Source organism: Eleutherodactylus coqui, chromosome 6 (assembly GCF_035609145.1).
Source record: "Eleutherodactylus coqui strain aEleCoq1 chromosome 6, aEleCoq1.hap1, whole genome shotgun sequence".
NCBI lineage: Eukaryota > Metazoa > Chordata > Amphibia > Anura > Eleutherodactylidae > Eleutherodactylus > Eleutherodactylus coqui.
In genome coordinates, this window is record NC_089842.1 from 188394905 (window position 1) to 188415804 (window position 20900).

The 20900-nt window shown below is 40.2% G+C and overlaps 1 protein-coding gene across 4 annotated transcripts in view; it reads right to left on the reverse strand.

Annotated features, from left to right (window-relative positions):
- Positions 1–437: 437 nt before the first annotated feature.
- The window catches only part of ACTN1 (actinin alpha 1), a 122476-nt gene continuing 102013 nt past the window's right edge, over positions 438–20900 (reverse strand). Inside the window, exons 14-22 of one of the 4 annotated variants that reach the window (XM_066608482.1) lie at positions 20303–20443; positions 17717–17899; positions 16924–17058; positions 16228–16407; positions 12678–12824; positions 7829–7909; positions 7440–7505; positions 3075–3233; positions 438–1351 (exon numbers count right to left, since the gene is read on the reverse strand). In XM_066608482.1, the coding sequence (XP_066464579.1) occupies positions 1193–1351; positions 3075–3233; positions 7440–7505; positions 7829–7909; positions 12678–12824; positions 16228–16407; positions 16924–17058; positions 17717–17899; positions 20303–20443 (1251 nt within the window). In that variant the 3' untranslated portion in view covers positions 438–1192. The remainder of the gene's footprint in view (positions 1352–3074; positions 3234–7439; positions 7506–7828; positions 7910–12677; positions 12825–16227; positions 16408–16923; positions 17059–17716; positions 17900–20302; positions 20444–20900) is intronic. The other 3 variants (XM_066608485.1, XM_066608484.1, XM_066608486.1) reach the window with 3 other exon arrangements.

Consider the following 20900-nt stretch of genomic DNA (forward strand, 5'->3'; position numbering starts at 1 on the left):
AGTCAGCTTCATTTGCATGTATTTAGAGAGCAGCGGGTGGTCTGTTCTCTAAATACATTGCTATTGTTCTTCAGTGGGACAGCTGCTGAAAGATTATCAGCGCTGCCTGCGGAGAACTTAGCTTGCAGTCCGTTTTATCAGTCCCAATGGATTTTAAGCTGATCTGAAGTCAGCGGTGGACGAAAAGTGCACGATGGGCACAGATTTACACACACGATTATCGCTCAAAAGATGGCTTTTGAGCAAATTTTGAGCAATAATCGTTGTCTGTAAAAGGGCCTTAAGGAAACATAACATATCAAAACAACTTAACTGATTATGGATCATCACACGATTATGCAAGGATTATGTGCATAAGTCAACGCAAGAGGACGCTGAAGACAAAATCAGCTAAATCCAATACATATTCAGCATTAAAAAGAATCACAAACAGCCAATTGTATAAATTGTATAATTAAATGTCATTTATTTGAAAGTAACCAATAACACAGATGATTAAAACTTAAACAACAATTTCTTTAATAACGTTTGTGACAAGCAGATATTGGAGGACAAAATTATTATTGAAGCTTTATGTCTCAAAATCATGTTTAGCAACATAAAAAAAAAAATATACGCTGGTGACAGGACGCTGCATTCCTTATATTACATTAAATATACTAAATGTTCTTGCTTAGAAAAATATGGATGCTTTCCATGAGGTTGTATTTCCACCTTTGACATAGTTCACTTTAACTCAGTTTGCATTGTATTTGGTGGATGGAAAAAATAAATAGCAGGCTAAGCCACGGCTACTAAACAGTCATTGCTCCCTTACGTGGTAGCAAAAAGAGGATGGGTGAAGGAGCTGGAACCTTCAACTATTCTTGTCAAACTACAAAGTTAATTGCTCTTTTGTGTTGGCAGAAAAATACATTTCACCTTTTTTTTTTAACTCTCATAATAAAATATGCATTTAAAGGTCTTTAGTAAAAACTTTATTTATTTGTAAACCATTGCTTTAAGGTCAAAGATGGTTACCCTTCCTGCAGCAGCAGAGCGACAAGGGCTCTGAACACTAGAGGGTTATAAGAGTGACACTTCATCTGGTGAGCTATGGAGACACACAAAAGGCGTGAAAGCTGAAACCACATTGCGTACAGGAGTGGTGGACAGTCAGCGCTGCAGTGACATCAAGGTGCGGAGTAGAGAGTTAAAGGTCACTTTCACCGTACAGCGCTGTAGAGAATGACATATAGTCCAGAGCTCCTGGGATGGCATCATGTCCCATGTAAGGTGCCATCCTGGCAATACAATACTCTGCTTGGTCTGGAGGAAGTTCCCGGCGCAGCTCTTCAGCAGTAATGTAATTCTAGAAGAAAATATTCAATACAAGATAAGTTACCGATGCACAGACATCACTCATCATCTACTTGCATTCAGCTCATAGCAGCTTTAGATTTATATGATGGACAGTGACAAAAATGTATAGGTGTTAAATATGATTCATAAATTTCTTTTACAAACAAAATTGGATCAATATTTTAAGGTCTCCTGCACATGGGCGGGTCGGACCCTGCATGCGGGATACCCACAGTGGAGGAGTTCGTCGTGGTGCCCGGCCAGCGAGCCCTGCATACCTGTCCGGGGGCTCTGCACAGCGCTGCAGATGTGCTGGCCGGTACTCAGTCGAGCATGCGCAGTAGCCGCAGGCGCTCTGGAGTGACGTGGATCCTAAGATATTTCCGCTGTGCTCACTGCGGAAGTGCCGTGGAACGGCATGTGTAACCCACACAAAATCACAGCATGCTGCGATTTATTCTCTACGAGTGGGAAAAAAAAAATTAAAATCGCAATCCATTTCCGCTCGTGGAGATGAAATGGCGTTTTGCCATTGAGTACTATGGGCTGTATTTGCTGCGAAGTCTGGAGGCGGATGCCCGCCGTGCAGCAGGCCTAAGGAAGATTTTTTTTTTCCCCCAGCAGGCCTTGGGATCACAACACAGACAGATTCAAGGTAAGGACGTAATTCAAAATTCCTTATAGCCCTGCATGTGTGTCACTAGAAAACTTCAACTAAATGGAGTACATATATTCTTTACTAGGAAATTAAAAGTGGTGACGGGTTTGATGACCCCCTTCTCAGATTGCTGGTTACTTGAACCCAGGCTAGTGCGGGTGGTACAGCTACATTGTAGGGGAGGCGACTGATAGACTCAATATAGTGCTGCTGCACAAAAAGCAAATAATTTAGGGGCCCTCTGAGATCCTTTGGCTGTGTACCTGCCTAAATGGGCACTCCTATCTCATAAAGTGATGACATGCCAACCAACATTTGAGACCACAACTGATCTAGAAAATGAAGGGGCCACTCAAGTGAATAGGGTCATCCTGCTGTTCCTGGCACAACTGGATAGGCAAGAGTGCCACTGTGCAGGGAAAAAGTAGAAGGCAATGCATGGCTAGGATCAGCACTGCAGCCCCTTCGTTCTCAGGATTGGTGCAGGATCAAGAGAACAGAACCTCCACCAACGAAAAAGTGATTGCATATTGCTAGAATATGCAAACACCAAAACATTTCAGTTATCCAACGAATGTCATTCTTGGCATCAATGACTAACCGGTAAATTCCTGTTAATTCAGCAATAAGACTTTTTTTGTCAGATGAAAGATTATTAAAGGCATTATCCTTATAAATGATTGCTGGTGGTCTGACAAGTGAGACCATCCACGATCACGAAAACTGTGCATCCTAAGCCTGAGGGGCAAAAGGAGCACTGGTGCCCGTGTGTGATCACTGTTTCATTCACTTCTACAGAGCTACAGGTTTCTTGTTGGCATCTCTTAGTAGCTTAAGATGGACTCAGATGTCCAAAAAGTCTATGCATCCATCTTCAGCTGCCAAGAGGAGCTGGCAAGCACTGATCATGGCCAAAGGGGCACTGCGCTCGACTAATCACTGCAGCCCCTTCATTTTAGAGATGAGCAGTAGTCTCAGCACCTAGAACCCTACTGATCAAAACTTTTAAAGTGTTAAGTTTTTTAAAAGTGCAGTTACTCTTTCAATATAGTTCGGTAGGTAAAGATGTACAAACCTTATCACCGGCTAGGACCTTAAAAGAAGCCATAACTTGGTCAGCGGTGTCTGTATCTGTGGTTTCACGAGACATGAAGTCAATAAAGGCTTGAAATGTCACCACTCCTAGCCTGTTGGGATCTACAATTCCCATAATCCGGGCAAACTCTGCTTCACCCTAGAAAGGAATGTAATAAGAATTAATATATGCTGCAGTTCATAGTAACATAACTAATTTACCTGGAACCTAAAATTTCAGTGCCCGAAGTTTACATTTTACCTACCCACACATATTAGATAAAAGTGCCGCAGATCAATAGAACATCAGACTGAGGTGACTGATCATGGGCCACCAATATATAGAGGGGAAAAAGAAAACACGCCATTGCTAATTGTAGAACTCGGACAATTTCAGTCAATTTTTATCTAATGTGTATGGGCAGCTTCAGATTGGCAGATTTATGTTCAGATTCCCCTTACTCTTCATTGGCATTTTTTTTTATATTTTACTATTCTCCTGCTCCACAGAATATATATTTGTGCTAGAACAAAAAAGGTTATTTGATAGAGATTTGTTGATACAAATATTAATTAATGGGACAAGATTCTTCATTAAATTCCCCTGCACCTGGCAAACATCAGAAAGTAGTTACATTAAGTGAGACAAGACAATCAACCAGACAACATAGATTCTAGTGAGACCAGCCAACGCAAATCTGACTGACAATCCAATTCTCAGTGATTAATAAGTAAAGTAGGGTTTATGTCCTTTTTACTAACCGTATGGTGAAGTATACTTTCTTATAAACCTGTATTGTGCTGTCGCTCAGTTATTCCTCCTGGAAATGCAGTCAGTCAATTGGGCACATTAATAGGACAGCATCAAAGCCTAAAGGGCCACAACCTTCATCAATGGGTCCGGTTTACATACATTGACAGTAGTGTTGAAAATGTCAAGAGTTTGTAGGGACACAACCTATTGACAAGGGGAATGGTAACTACCAGATGTTACATTTATACACTTCCAGGAGGAATAATTGAGGAATGGCACAAAGCAGAATTCTAAGAATGTTACAGGGACTGTAAGTATTTACTAAAACATACATGGAAGTGGTAAATCAATTCCAGACCCTAAACTTTTTGTCTATAAATCCCGTTTAGGGTGCAATCACAATTTCCGGAAAAGCTGCGGAAACACAGCAAAACTACAGGTTAGGGTTACAGTACAGTTACAGCAGAAGATCGGCAAGCTTTTGCCTCTACACATGAGCAGAATTTGCTTTAATCCCATTTGCTTTAATAGTAAACCTTTCCGTTGCGGTTTTCCCATTGTGGAAAAGCCACAGTGTTTCTGCATCATGTTAACACATCCTTAAAATGTCCTATCCTGCTAGCAGATTCCTTTGAAGGGAAGATCACTATAACCTGGGTGTACCTTGCATTAAAAGAGGGTCTTATTTTCTGGTTTTACTGCAAACAAAAACAATGGCTACACAGATTTCAAGCTAGCTTCTACATCACTAACAAACTTCACAGCGTGCTCATTTTTGAAACCCCTCCATTCAAAAGTTAAGGATGTACTCAAGGAGCATCCAGACATTAAAGGGGTTTTCAGGGCAAAAACTATTGATGATCTAGCCCAAGGATAGGTCATCAATAGTTAACCGCTGGGGACTCTCCTCTCGGGATTCCCAGTGATGAGCTGATCGCAGGCTCACAGAAAACTATGGGAGCTGAAGCAGCTATGACACTGTTCTGCATCTGACCCTGGTTGTGATTTTAATGGGAGTGAAGCCAATTATAGCACTTCAGATCCCTGCCCCATGATACACTGACAGTGGGCCGGACAATCAGCTCATTGCAGGGGATCCAGAGTGGAGAGATCTTTTTTTTTTTTTTTTTAAATGGATGTGATGGCTGAAATGAAGAAAAAAGTGGTTAGGGAAAATCTAGCATCAGCCACATTATTAAAACCGCTGGGTAGTCTAGACACAACGTGCAGAAACTTTATTTCTGAGACTGCTCTAGGAAATTGACAGAATCTGAGGGGCTGATGCAGTCATTTTACTTACTACTCCCACTGATTCCATTAGGCAGCACTCAGGATCTGCAGCAGTACAGCAAGAATGGTCTTAATGCTACTTTTTCCTATGCGAAGGCTCATTTACACAAGATTATCTTCCTGCGGGCGACTGACAATATAGCAAGTCTATTGGTGCTTATTTACTTCCATTTAAATGTAGCAGTTCTGGTGAACATGTTGGCCTGAACAACTGCAGTTTACATTATAGTCTGCAGCACATCCTGTTTACATGAGGGGGATGTACTGCTGCGACAAGTTATGGCTCTTATGTTCACATGGAAGAGGCAATCAACAACAAACAAGTGCCTGTCACTGTTTCACTTCTGGGTATGTTTGCACCAGGTAATGACAGCATATGACCACTAGCAGCAATGAATGTTTAACCCCTTAGTGATTAGGCCTGTTTGCACCTTAATGACCACCTAATTTTAGTTTTTTTCATCGCCTCATTCCTAGAGCTATACATTTTGATTTTTCAGTCAACAGACATATGATGGCTTGCTTTTTTTTGTGGGGCAAGTCGTCTTTTCCAATGGCATCATTGGGTACATATAATGTATTGAAAAACTTTTATTAATTTTTTTTCTTTTAGGGGAATTGGGAGGATAAAACTGGCATTTTGTTTCTTTGGATTTCATTGTTATTCCAGTATGCAAAATAATGTGATAACATTTTCCCCTGGGTCAGCACAATTCCGGTGAGACCAAGTTTATGCAGCTTTTTTATGTTTTGCCATTTTTTACCAAAAAAAACTCATTTCTTTTAGAGATTTACTTTCATGTCGCCGCACTCCAATAGCCATATCATTTTTATTTTTCCATCAACAGAGCTTTATGGGGGCTTGATTTTTGCAGGACAAACTCTAGTCTTCATTTATCCAATTTTTGGGAACATAAATGGAATAAAAAGCTATCAAAATGTTTTATTTCTAGAGGCAAGATTAACTATCTGCAATTCTGGCATTTTTTGTTAATTTTTAACGTTGTTCACCGTGCAGTATAAATAATATGTTAAATTAATTCTGCATGCTGGTATGATTGTCTCAATACCAAATTTATAGTTTTTTAAAATTTTTTTGCAACTTTTACACAAAAAAAATTGTATTTTTTTTATTGCTACACTCAAAAGACCTCTCCCTTTTTTTTCTTTTTGTGCCGTGTAATGTTTTTGTTTTTTTAGCAGGAAGAGTTGTACCTATTGCATGGATCAACAAATGGTACCAGAAAAGTTTTGATCCCATTTTATTATTCTGTTTTTTAAGCCGAGTAAAGAAGGAAAGATGGGGTTTTGACGTTTTAGATTTTTTTCCAACAATTTTAATTTTTTTTATACTTTAAATTTTTTATTTTGTCCTATCAGATGACTTGAATATCACATAGTTTATCATTCTTCTAGAGGCTGAGCCTCATAGGCTATTGTAGCTGGCAGACCAGCCTCCTGGTGCAATAGGAACCCCTTGATCACATCGCGGGGGTATGATGGGTGTGAGAGGAAGCCCACTGTGTGAACCGTTTCTCCGGTCCCACTGTTTGAGCAGGTGGCAGGCTGTCTTCCCACAGCCAAGCACCCACTCTCCTTGGCATGGATAAAGCCCCTTAACAGCTACTGTCAAGAGCCATATGGGCGGTTGTTAGGGGTTATCGCCCTGTGCTAATGGGCATTAATAAAGTACAGACAATATAAAATACCCAGATACAGTAGAATAGATTTTGGGTGGCTCTACACAGGGTGACTGTCAGGCACATATGTGCCTAACAGTCGTCCCAATGACTTCATTTCTTCTGTGCTTTCACACAGTCACAATAGTTGGTCAGTGAATGGAGTTGAAGCACGCTGGGAATCTCTTCTGGCCGCAGCATGTAGTGTCGAAGCTTGATATGAAGAGCAGAACATCTGCAAACTTCATTGGCCAACCCAAACCCCGGATTCTCAATCCCATTAAGTATCTTTGGGAGAAACTAGAATGCTGTATCAATGCACGCCCAATGTGTCCATCACTAGCTCAAGCTCTCCTCGTGGCACAGACGGAAAAAATCGCTCCATACATATATTGGAATTTGGTGGAAAGCATGCCTTAGGAGAGTTACTGCAGTCATTGAGGCCAAAGGTAGCCCAACACCATTGAAAAATGTAAAACTAGAATTTCATCACCTTCTATATGCTTCCCAATACTTTTGTCAGCATAGCGTATATTTATAGTAGTCACACTTTCAAGAAACAAACATGATACATGATGAGAAGAAGCAGCCTGCATAGATATTTCACGGTTAATTATGATCTTAGAGGAGGGTTTTACGTTACCATGTTGTACCCCATGGAGATAAGACAGGCTCGGAAATCCTCACCATCCAGCATACCAGTCTTCTTCTGCAAGGTATCCCGTGAAGGAAAGGACAGAACACAGAAAAGTGTAATGTAGATCAGAAATAGGACGGTCAGAGGAGCAGCAAGTAGTACACAGTAAGCAAGAATGTGTATTAATATAATTTACAGGAAGAGTTTATAGGAGTTTTGAAAGTGAAATGAAGAGGAATTAGTGGGGAGTGTGAGATGAAGAGAACACAAAAACATTAAGAAAGAAACCAAAACATTATTTATTCTCAATATGAAATAAACCAAAACGAGTCGAAGGTACCTGGGAAGGGAAATGCGCTCCGTTATTAAAAATAGAACACGTGATTTTTCAGTACCTGAGGATCGTTTCCAATATCGTAACCCAAGCTGATGAGACAGGCCTTAAATTCCTCTGGGCCAAGTGTGCCGGAGTGCTCCTTGTTACAGTAAGTGATAGATCAGGTGTCCGGGACATGCCATGCCAACGGTGGGCGACAGGGTGAAAGCACAGAAATGAAGAAAGATGGGGAGGGTGGGGTGTAAATATCAGGGTCATGCAAAATAAGCAGAGGAAGACATGCATAGGGCAGAGGAGAGAAGAAAAAAAGAACACAGTTAATATTAATACTTGTGATAAGGATGCATTATAACAGTGACTACTTTTAGGGTTCATGCAAATTGTAAATTCCTCTCCCACATACACAGTGCATCTGCTTAACTTCCATTGCAACAAGCGGCCACTGAAGGCAACTAATAGGTAACTTGTTATATTTTACAGCAAATAAAATAGCTAGTCCTTCTAAGAAAAAAAAAAAGAAAGCAGCAAAGACTATAGCCACATCCTACGTTACGCTGTTCTGATGACCCATGTGTACATACCCCGGCATTCTTATGCTCCTCACAAAAGTAGCTTTTAAGCCAATTATTTTAACTTTTTCCATAGTGCAAATGGAAGATGGCTTGTAGACAGCCTGTCCATAGCGTGTATCAGCGAGATACAGGGGCTACATAAGCATTGACCTTGGGAACTACGTTGACCTAGTGCATCATCATGATACATGTCTGACATATCCCATATCTTCCCCATGGTGCATAGTATCTGCACCATATTTTGACTGTTAAGCACAAACATTATTTGCCATTGTTTTAAATTTTCTGATTAACAGGTATTGTGACATATATATGTTGCCAAATATTATATACCAAATACTGCACTAGTCAAGTATCTTAATGGTGTCTAAATAGCTGCATTTTAGGGACCCTGGGAATGGATGTTTAATCAGTGCATTAATTCAGCAAACTCATAAGCTTTAATAAAGCTGAAGTCTCTGAAAGCTTGTATCTGATTAGTCACCATCCATTTCTAAAAAGTTGACAATTATACAGCACCTCTATCCAAGGCACTTTTGTTGAGTCACGCTGTGATTTCTACGTGAAATGAGTCTAGCGTTTCTTCAAGCTATAATTATCCTTAGAAGTCATTATCTCTCCTACACACATGCTGTGAGAAGTGCCTACCCTCATTCTAAAGGTTCCTGGCTTCTGAAAGGAGGGGAAACAGGCGTTTACATGTTAACAAACAAGAAATGATCAACTGCATTATGCAAGATGGATTTCATTCTAGGAAATCATTAGCAGTAAGGCTTTTAATACAATAAAGTTTCTCTTTAACACTAAACAGCTGAAGTTTTCCTGGAGCGACACTTTAATATATAAAATATATAGAAAAATCAATATACTGGGCAGACCTAAAACTGCTGCAGAATATGGAAGAAAGAAATGGGACAGCGCTGATTTGCGGCGTTGCATGCTTACTGTACTTTATACGTATAGATGCATGCATCCTATTCTGCAGATAGTTGTGCTTTGAACATTCAGACTCATGCATAGCTATCCTACAACACAGCCCATAGTGCTCATCTGGTCAGGCTTGTTATAAGTGGGCACAAGAGGACATTTCTGGTGGCAAAGATGCCTTAGTGTCTTTTGTGCTTGTGTTCAAGACAACGATTTAGGCTGCTTATATTTGTGAAGTATAAGCATTAGTCTTATAGTTAAAGGGGCTGTCCAGTTGTAATCCTGAGGATAGGCCATCAATAGTAAATTGGTGCAGGTTAGTCACCAATGTTCGGCAAGTACCCAGGCTGGTGTGCTCATTTATAGAGCAGATATCTGCAGGAAGCAGACAACTCAGTTTCTACTGCTGGAATCCTATGCGGTATTGCAGGCAAATTGCTATTGAAATTAATGGAAACTCTGCCTGCAATACCAACCAGTGGGAACAGAGACTTCTGCTTCCTGCATAAGTCAGCTCAGTGCATTGGCTCAAAGAATAGCTAAATGCTGGGGGGGGGGGGGGCCCGAACAACAAGCCTGCAGCAATCTACTATTGATGACTTATCCGGAGGATAGGCTATCAGTTTACAACTGAACAACCCCTTTAATTTTGTATGTGTCATTCACATAACCTCAATAGTTTATGAAATAATGGAACAGCCAGACAATTCTAAATAACTAAAAATGCTATTTTTTTAAGCAACGCCAGCTTCAGTCTATGCATTTGTGAAAAGACTACTTGCATTGACTCTTTCTGCTGGTTGGCAGCAAAGATCAATAACTGCATTGAGGACCGTATTGATGCAATAGTAAATTATGAGGATTCACTTGTCTGTGGTATAAAAAGTATCCTCTGGATCAACATTGGGGGGGTAACCGGCTGAACTGGATGGACATGTGTTTTCTGCCTTACATACTAGGTTACATGTATGAATGGGCCTCTAGTGAGTACAAGTTCTCCTGAACTGCTGGGTCATGGCATGGGTCCTACATTTCTGCTGGGAAAGGGTAGATGCATGTTTTTACAATTACCCAGAGCATATACATCAAGTATATAAATGAGGCCAGGGAAGGAAAATCTGTGGCCTTGCCTATGGCTACCAAATCACAAATGATAATGGACATATGAAGGCCACTACCCATGGCACTCCTTTTCTAGATGATCCCCATTATATACATACTATATGTAGAGAACAAATGCAGCCATACTGGACCAGCTATGGGTACACAGAGATCTTTCTATGATATCATATACTTCGTTTTGGTCATTGACCAACTATGTTGTTATAACTGGCCTCCAATCATAAGAGATTCAATTGGCAGGTATATTGAGTGATCATTTTACTAGTCAAACTGCCTTAAATGAGCGTTAGACAAATAAATGTGTCTAGAGGGCAACGGATCATTTTCCTAAGGCTCCATCCACATTGTGTGTTGAAGCAAATATCTTATGTATGTTGTATGTTTGAATACTAATACTAAGAAAAGTAGGGACTCTAAAATATCTACACTTCCTTTAGATTTCTCTCATGAGCCAAAAGGTTCAGGATGTCCAGGATTAGAAAAACATGGCTGCTTTCTTATAGGAACAGCGCCCCACCTTTCATGGGTTGCATCTAGTATTGCAGCTCAGCTCTATTAAAGTGAATTGGGTTGAGCTGCAATAAAAACACACAACCTATAGCCATAAGTGGCGTTGCTTATAAAAGAAAGCTGTTTTCATAAATCCATGTTACAGTTCAGACCTGTAACATGGATTACATTTTAATGCCAATTTATAAGTTGTATTTTTAAACAAACGTCAAAATATGGGATTATATATTGAATGTTAAATTACAGAGGTGAACATAAGTATTTCAGTAGCTCAGTATGTATACTGTGGCATAAACATTTTTTTTTTTTTTATTATTTGTATACTCATGTCATGCTTTAGGTCCAATGCACATGGGTGTATTTGCATTGTGGAATCCGGAACAGGCGTCTGCCTCCGGACTCCGCAGCAAATACTGCTATTTAAAAATCAATCACTTTTCCATGTCACTCGCGGAGGGGAAATTGTAGCATGTTCTATTTTAGCGCGGATTCCGTGTGGGCGGCTTCCATTGAAGTCAATGAAAGCCGTGGAATCCGCGTTCTTGCCTAGCAACAGCACGGCATAATCTGTACTGCGCATGTGCACCGGCTGGCACATCTGCAGCACAGATATGAAGACTGTGGACAGGTACGCATGCGGCATTCAACCCGCCGGTGTGCATTCGGCCTTAGGCACCAAGAGCTAAATGGTAAACCTAGTTGTGCAGCATATATTTACAGCCACACTGTGCATATACACTGATGCTTTGAAAAAAAAAAAAAAAAAAATCAAGCACCTAGGAGGAGTTATTTTGCTGCAAAGCGTGGCATACAGTTACATCTCAGGCTGATATGTAAATAATTACAGGTCTGGTCTGATTAGATGAACAGTTTTGTCACCTGAGGCCCTAAAAGTAGTTCCACCCCATGCCTATAAAAAGGCTCTCAGAGACTCCTTGTGTAGTGACCTCTTCTTCCGCTTGTGTAGAGCTTTTTGACCACTAGACGCTTCTAGTACGCAGAGAAGAAATTTCGCCCAGTTAGAGTTCGAGATGGGTGCATTATTATATCTGGGCCGTACGAACCAGACTGTTAGAAGGTGTTGGATGCGTGAGGGCACACAAGACGACCAAGCTCAGGACGACCTTGACAGCCCATCAATAGAGAGGATTGTCTGTGTCCAACAAGCACGAGTAGCTACAACGGTTTCATTGTCTGCCATCCAGAGACAGGTAGTGCCATTGTTACAGGCCAGTGTCCATTGGAACCATTTCCAGGTGCTTGGCTGAAGGACATTTGGTCTCACGGCACCCATTACATGTACTGCCTTTTACACCCACCATCACCTCTGTTTGCAGTGGTGTTGTGAACGATGTTGTCTTCAGCGACTAATCTAAGTTTAGTTTGGCCACTGGCGACGGCCATGTTCGTGTCTTGAGACCTAGGGGTGAGCGCCTCAATCCTGCCTTTGCTATGGAGCAGCATACTGCCCCCACTGCTGGAGCGATATCGTAGCTAGAGGTTGCCCAACCGGGTACTAGAGCCTCCCTACAAATGTTCAGTTTTTTGCAATAAATTATCCTTCTGGTCCTTGGTACAAGTGTATTGTAATCACTTACTTATATCAACGTTACAAATCACATCTAGAAAGTTTCACTCAACTCCTGATAGGTGCCTGATGTTTATTTGACAATGAGTGTACACTGTGCCACCAGTGGGGCTAGTATTCCATTTGTAGCCACCTCTGTCACACTTATTGATCAAGAAACATGCCTACTGAACCACACACGTTCTTACCCTATCAAAGTGGTTGAAAGAGTTCCTGAATTCATTCATCTGTTCCTGACTGATGCCTTTGGCGTCTCGTGTGAGAATCTGGTTTTCTACTTCATTGATGGTTCTGGCAATGGTGGTGAGCAATTGTTCCCATCCCACACGGATGTGCTAGAGTAAAGAATAAGCATAATATTACATGAACATCTCCTGCAGTAAAGGCGAGGTACATAATCATTGATACCTGAAAGGGGCCCTTAAATGTTAAACATATTCACTATCCTCTTATCAAACAATTCTCTTACATACTATTGAACTGGCCCAGAGACCCAGTGCACAGCGGTTATGAAACATCTCACTGTAACTGACGGAGATAGCTGAATGCTGTATCTACTACCTATGACATCCCTATACACAATGAACACAGCAGTAACCCCCCTATTTTTTTTTTTATTTCACATTCCAGACCAGAGCATTTTCATTTAGCTGTCATCAGCTGTAGTTCTTTTTTTTTAAATCATTTTGAGGTATATACACATGACATTTTGATGATTTTTTATTCAAGTTTTGGGGGGGGGGGGGGGAGATTAACAAAAAACTGCTTTTTTGGAATGTTTTTAGCTTTTTTTTGGAATGCACTGGATAAATGATGTGCTATTTTATAGTATGGGTTATAATGATTGTGGCAATACCAATTATGTGCATTTTTACGTTTTTTTCCATATTTAAAGTCTTGTGTAAGGGGAGAAAACGTTTTAACATTTTCTGTAAAAACGTTTAGATGCCACATCAGCAATGACTGCAGCATCTGTAAGTATGAAACTATTGTGGTACACGATTTTGAGGATGCACTCCGAAATAATTGTCCAATCGACACTGTGTTCAAAACTGACCCCCAAAACACTCGAGCCATTGAACATTTTTCCCAGCTACGCTGGGCACACATTGTTAAATCTGAAAGGAATTGATCTTGTAGCTAACACATAAACGCCACCAACAATATAGCAGAGTATGGGATCATTACATGAATTACATACCTTAATAAATAAGAGAGCCCTGCAAATATATTCTGATGAGGGCAAATTATAACAGCTATCGTATGCTAGGGCTAACTATAAAAGCATACGATATCATGCTTTTGGCATTTAAGTCATCTAAACACAGCATTGTGCATAAATATATCTATATAAAAACGCTTTTGTTATAATTAGCATTGACATTGATGTACCCTAAGCCGATTTAAAAGTTACAGTAGGCTATCTGCTATTGTATTGGATGAGCGATAGAAATACAATTATCATTTTCCTTACTCTTTTGATGTGCCGATAGACATGACAGGCCGATCATATGTGCGCTTAGAAGACTGTGCAATTCTCCTTTTTCCCTTGTGAAAACAATCCAAGGGGTAGGCATGAGATAGGAAGAATTAACATTCTAATTATGATGTGGAAAGGCATATTATAAGATGAAACCGGAGGCCGGTCATGTGACTGGCAAGGGATGATGTAATGCCCCACCTGATCGAACAGGGGCGGAGCTAGCCAGACGAGTGCTCCGGTGTTAGACAACATGAGGGACATAATGTGTAACAGCCTCATAACTGGAGTAGGAGCAGCGCTGTACATCCTATTTATACTAAAAGGAAAAAGGGGGGTTTATTTCTTGCAACGCTGCACAAATAAATGCCCCCCCCCCCGGGGGGGGGGGGTCACGTGACACTGATCATGTGACCCCGGAAGTTAACTAAGCTACTCCACGGAGCTAAACTTTATTTTATCAAGGAGCTCCACAAAAGATCGGGTGACACAAATCATTATGGGATCCCATCCCTGTCTAAATAGTCTCCATTTCGATTGGGAAATGAAAAGCAAACTAGAGGATCGGACGCTCTTACATACAGGCCCATGCAATGATCATGGTAAGAGCTGATTGGCCAGGCAGTACACACCCACAGGGGGGGGGGGGGGAGTGTCGTTTCAGGGCTTTTCAAAAGGAACATTCAACTGACTGCACATTAGATGCCTCCAGCCTACCACTAAGGCTGGAGCTGCTGCCAGTTTATTATTTTGTGTGCTGGTGACTACTGCACAGAGCCAGGTCACTGGTGAACAGCACTAGTGCCTGAGCATAGAAAGGGAACTAAGGTTAGATGCCAGTACCCTGATAAATTAGGGGGCTTTACAACCTTAGGAATCTAGGGACTATATTAGGTTAGCCTGACTAAAAAAATTGTCAGGAATCCAAGACAGATTGTTGTCAGAATCCTAACAAGAGCCTTAGATGAGTCTCTGGTAGCAGTTTCTGGTGGTCTAGAAATAGACACTAGTGTAAGTGCAGTACAAATCGCAACCACATAAGACGTCCTGGATGGACGATTTCTTGGTTGCGTAGCGTTATAGACTCATAGTTGACATTTTATTATTGAGTATGCAGACGCTAGTCATTTCTGATCTTATGTAGTTCGTACAAGTAATCCCAGTGGTGACGAAAGAACTGATGGGATTAAGTCTCTTATAGAGAGTCGCAGATCCTGATTGTACCCTGCGGCTCTATGTGTTCGTTAACACTGCTCCTGATGAATCGCGTGAGCGAGGAAACGCGTTGAGCACTGTATATATAGAGAACAGAACCAGAAAAAGGAGTAATTGAATAACTTTCAAAGGATCATAGACACTTTATTTACTCAATTCCTGTATATTTAGCAACACGTATAAGCAAGCGCATAAATATCATCGGATGCGCTTTTGCTTATAGAAACGGATGTGGAATTAATCGAGATATCCACAAAAGAGTCTATAAACACTTCACAACAGATTGTCCTTAATAAAAAGTTGGTGAAGATGACTCATGCGATATACAGCGAAGAATGAAATGCATCATCTGCATACGTAATTAATAGTTTTTACTAAAGCCTTCTTTCCTGACTAGGATTTTTTAAAGTATATTATTTATTAAAGGTTAAGTTTTATAAAAAAGAAATAAAACTAGGATTTCAGTCTGTGACAAAAGCATCTGCAGGTTTAAACATTGTAGAGGAGTGTTAAGATAAGCAAATCTATCTTTTCAGTGCTTTTCTGGAAAACAAAAGCCCCTCATATGTGAGAAAGAGCAAATACACTCTGATTGATGGGTGTGACAACATGAAGAAAAAGTCCATATTACAGAATAAATCGCAAATTTGCTACACTGCCTGCTCGTCCCCCCCCCTTCCTCTTTGCTTCGCACACTAACTGAAAAATGACAGCTATAAATTCAGACCCCACTTCAAGCAGCTGTAGCTCCAGTTCTGCAAGTGCTAGTGACATGCTTTTGGTGTCATTTTAAAGCCAAGAATCTTGTTGATCATATCAATAGAGCCAATAGAACCGGAGCTATAACTATTTGAAGTAGAACAAGCTCTGTTCATCCAAAACGGTAATATATTTTTACTGCAAAATGAGCAGAGCTTGTCCTAAACTTGTCCTGTGTAAAAGCGGCATTAAACGCTACATTTACATGTATACTTGCAACCATTAATTTTGACGTTCTAGTAATTTATTTAATTTTGGGTACCACCGAGATAAAGTAGACTTACCTCCATGGTGTAGTTGGTGTGCTTGTTATCAAATATAAGTGCCTCTTGTATCTGCTGGTGATCACCTTCTAACTGGTCAATCTTTGGTTTGTAGTTCACAATACTCTTCTCATACTGTCGCAAATGATTGAGCTGATCTTCTAGCGTGCCATGCATTTCTATAGAAATACGCCCAATCTCCTACAGATGTAAAATATATATTATATGGTTTGCTAACTGTTGTACATAACAAAAAACATTCCGCCCATTAAGGCATTATCCGAATTTCTTTTAGCAAATTTTACTCCACATAAAAATTCTGGAACATCTTTTAGGACCTCTATGTTGTGCTGTCCCTCTGTTTCTCCAATACACTTATGAATAAATTGACAGCTAAATGCTCCTAGATGGGGGTGTCTCCTAACCCATTGGTCGTTAGCCAATCGGTACTGACTCTGTAATGACACATCCCTTTGACAAGAGGAATGGTAACACCCAGTTGTCAATTTATTCACACTTTCTAAAAAATTTTATTTTATTTTTTTAGGAGGATTAACAAAAGGAACGGCAAAGAACAAAGTAACGAATAAAGATTCTCTGGAACTATTGTTTTTCTAAATAAAAGTATATACCAAAACAAAAGACATGTAAAGAGAGCTCTCCCCATCCATATTTTGCAGTGGAAATAATATGTAAAGTTGTCCATTGACTCTGTACCTGCATCTTTGTTTGTATCCATGGACCAATGACATTGGCCTGTGCTGCAAACTGCTTCCGCAGCCGCTCGTTCTGCTGCTGCCGTGCATGTTCCTCCATTAATGCTTGATCTCGACGGGGAACCAGCTGTCTTACCTGTACATAAAAATATAATCATTAAATATTTGGACTAATAAATGGTATCTACTTATTAGCTATTACCAGGGGAGATTTTCTTTTGACAAACTTTAGAATTATTCTTTTTCTCCAGTCATTACTACAAATTACAAAAACTAGATTAGAATTTCATTCTTAAAAAGGGGTCGTGTGAGAAATTAATAAAATGGCTGCCACCTAGAATCCTAATTGCAATTAAAATGGGTTAATACAAACCAACAGGAAGGAGGGGAGGGGCTACCGATGGCATCAGATCCTAAAACCGCACGGTTTGGTTCTAGCAGGCTGACAGGAGCAAGCATTAAGGTGTTGGGCTTTGCTTCTTTACACCATTATAGAATGGGCTCCTTACAAGCAGCAGCCACTCAAATTGTTTTCATGTGTATGTAGAACTGGAACGTGTCTTAAGTGTGGCCAAACATTAGTGCCAATAGCCACTTGTATGTACCTTAACACATCTCCAAACACATCGTATAAGTTCTAGTGGAGATGGAATCGTACAAAGTTTTTTTACATACCAATTTGTGAAAACCACAAAGTGACAGTAATTTTAATTCATCTGACAAGAATATGAATTCGAGAAGTTAGAACTGAACAATAAATGAAGTTAAAAAAACAAAAACAAAAAAAAACTCACATGGTCCCACTTGCTATTAATTTCTTGTGGTGAGATAGTGCTATAGGGGTTGGTTCCAGACATGTTGACATGGTAAGTCTGAGCTATCTTCGAAACCTCATTGTGTATCCCAAGGATCGCTTGTCGTTCTTTATCAGCTTCTGGAAGGGTCGCTTTGAACTGCTCATGTGCCGTACTCAGTCCCTGGATAAAGAAGAGATATGAAAAAGTCAAAACGTAAGCTAAGTATGAACCTTATGTAGTATAATTCTACTGAGAGAGAACATGCAACAGCAGACCCAAGGAGGGAGTCTGCAGGCCAGACCTGCAGCTACGTGAGCAGTTGAAAAAATCTGCTCACACCGATTTCTATGCAATTAGGTTAGTCACGGTACGTGGCTCTTGGATGTCTATAAACATCCTACGTGGTCTTGCTGTTATGTAGCCACTACTTTTAGCATGAAATTTTAAAATCTATTATATTAGGCGGGCAACTAAAATAATAAATGGAATGGGCAGACTACAATACTCGAGAAAATGTAAAAATGTGGGTTATTTAGTTTTCAAAAAAAGATGCCCAGGGAGGCGACCCAATAACTATGTATAAATATGAAAGATCTAATACATCATCTTTCACCCAGGACTGTGACAAGAGGGAATTCTCTAGAAGGTTTCTACACCAACATGGAAAGGGGTTCTCTACTGTAAGAGCAGCGACACTATGGAACTCTATTTCTGAGGATATGGGGATGGCGAACTCACCAAAAGAGTTTGAGAGGGGGCCTGAACATCTGAGTGTAACAATATTTTCTACTCTAAAATGAGGAAGATGGTCTTCTATCTCAGACTAATGTTACACAAGGGTAAGTGAGATATCGGGCCATGAAACACTGCCTGATATCGTGCTTGCCAATGTATGATGTCCCCACACATGCAAGGCGTTCCGTTTTAAAACTGCCTTGAATCACTTCAGGAAAGTAGCGATCCTCCGCTGAGTTTTCCCCACCACAGAGGATCAGAGTTTTTACCATTGTAAACTCGCATGCACCTTGCACGTTGTGCCGGCTTTGTTGAAAACAATGAGCGATGTGATGTGAGGTGAGGTGTTCCGAGGGAACACCCAAAGATAGGACATGCCGCCATTTCTTCCTGTGCGGTGATGCTGGAAAAATAAATAAAATCGCTCATGTGTATGACCCCATTCGAAAGAGTGGGGTTCATATTCGTCCAGCTCACAACGCACAAATCTTGTGTGATTTTCTCGACCGTGTGAAAGCAGCCTCATGGGGTTTTTTGTTTTCCAAACATTGTGGTATAAGCAGCTGAAATCGATGGCCTATGCTACTATATTACAAAATGTGAGCACTTAAGTGTTCGCACGCTTTATAATAAACTTCATAAATAACTGAGGAAACAACTTTAAATCCCATTAAATGATTGAGAATATTCTAATATGTTCATTAGCCTAATGGCTCCCAATGCAAATAGCAATGGTTTCTACCTGGAGCAGGTAATTGAAGGTCAAACTATATTGTTGCAGCATAAGCCATTTGACTACTATATTAGGCTATGAAGTATGAACTGTCAGGTCCAAGTCGGCTTTTTCTAATGTAGATTTGATAGTATAACATGCCAGGGATTTTCATTCAGTTTTGAATGCGAGTTTGTGTATTACACTATGTGCTGTCCTGCATAGTGTAATATACATATGCAGAACAGCCTCAGACATCGGAAAGCTGTGCTGCATATTGTTCGAAACATATGTTATACGCATTGCATGCAGTTTTAGCACTCAGTACCGAGAGAGATATCATTAGAGAAATTAGAAATGAATAGTCTTATTATATAAATGTATGTTATATCAATATACATACGTATATCTACAGGATAATTACAAATTATCTTTCTGATGTGAAATACGCATAACTCTCGTTTCAATTTTCACAAAATTGCTAATAAAATCATCATGCCAGATCATTTTTATGCATTTCTGTTGAGTATTAACAAAAGGGATCCACCACGCACTTTCCCATCCAAAATAAATAAGATCTCAGAAGTGAGCAGGGAAATTGGATTGGAAAGTGTTAATACCAAACACAAAAAAAACCCAACTGGAATCCAATTGGTTGCTATGGGACCTTAGCATATTCCTAGCAGATTTTTTTTTTTTTAAATACTGCAGTTTGCAGATAAGGATGCCCTTTCTTTTACCGACAGCTGGATGCAGAGAGACTCATAGCTGCAAGTGTCCACTGAAATTCTTTATTTTTCCAATGTGCAGGGAGAATGAGTCTTCAGACTGCAGATTCTTAGTGATTAGAACTTTTCCTTATGATTTTATTGATGATGTTTACAGTATCAGTTGACATATTCCAAAGAGCGCCACATCTGTCTACAGGTGGTGTGTGCTATTGCAGCTCAGTCCATTCACCTCAATCAAGCAGAGCTGTTCCTGACAATCTGAGGCGCCGTTTGCTTTATTTGGAAATTTATTGTCACCAGGCAAAGCATGAATGCTCAATCTATGAAATACTGAAACCAGGTGAGACATTTATCTGCATAATTGCTAATTGTCCTTAAATGTCTGTGGTATAACATTATGGATACCTGGATTTCCTCAATGGTATGAACAATGAAGGTGTCCTGCAGATCTTCCATTGCTCCTTCCATCCAGTTGTTAAATGGCGCAGCTCTTTTGGCATATTCCAGGTAAAGCTGATCAATGGTTTCCAACAACTTCTCCGTTCTCTGTGTTATAAACAGATAGTAACATTATTGTGTCTTAAGGACCAATTGATTTTCATTATTGCATTGCAAAACCATAACTCCTTGACTCATAGCTGTATAAGGTTTTATAACTTTTATTAACTTTATTAATAAGTCATTACATTTTTTTTGGGGGGGGGGGGGGGGTGTCCAGAAATTTCACCATTGGTTTGAGTTTTGATTCGGCACTGCTATGCAGTTTCTGTAACTCAAGGAGGTAAGGAAACCACGTAGTGCACGGTGCTACACTGTTTCCGTAGCGCCCATTCATTTCATATATAGCTATTCCCATCTATTACAAGGTTGACAGAATGTTCCCTTCCAACAGCAGTTAAAGGGATGCTTTCTGATAACAGATCTGCTTGGTCAAATTAGGATGATTGAAATCCATATATCTGTATGGAGCAGAAAGACCGCACACGACTGCTACACGTCTGCT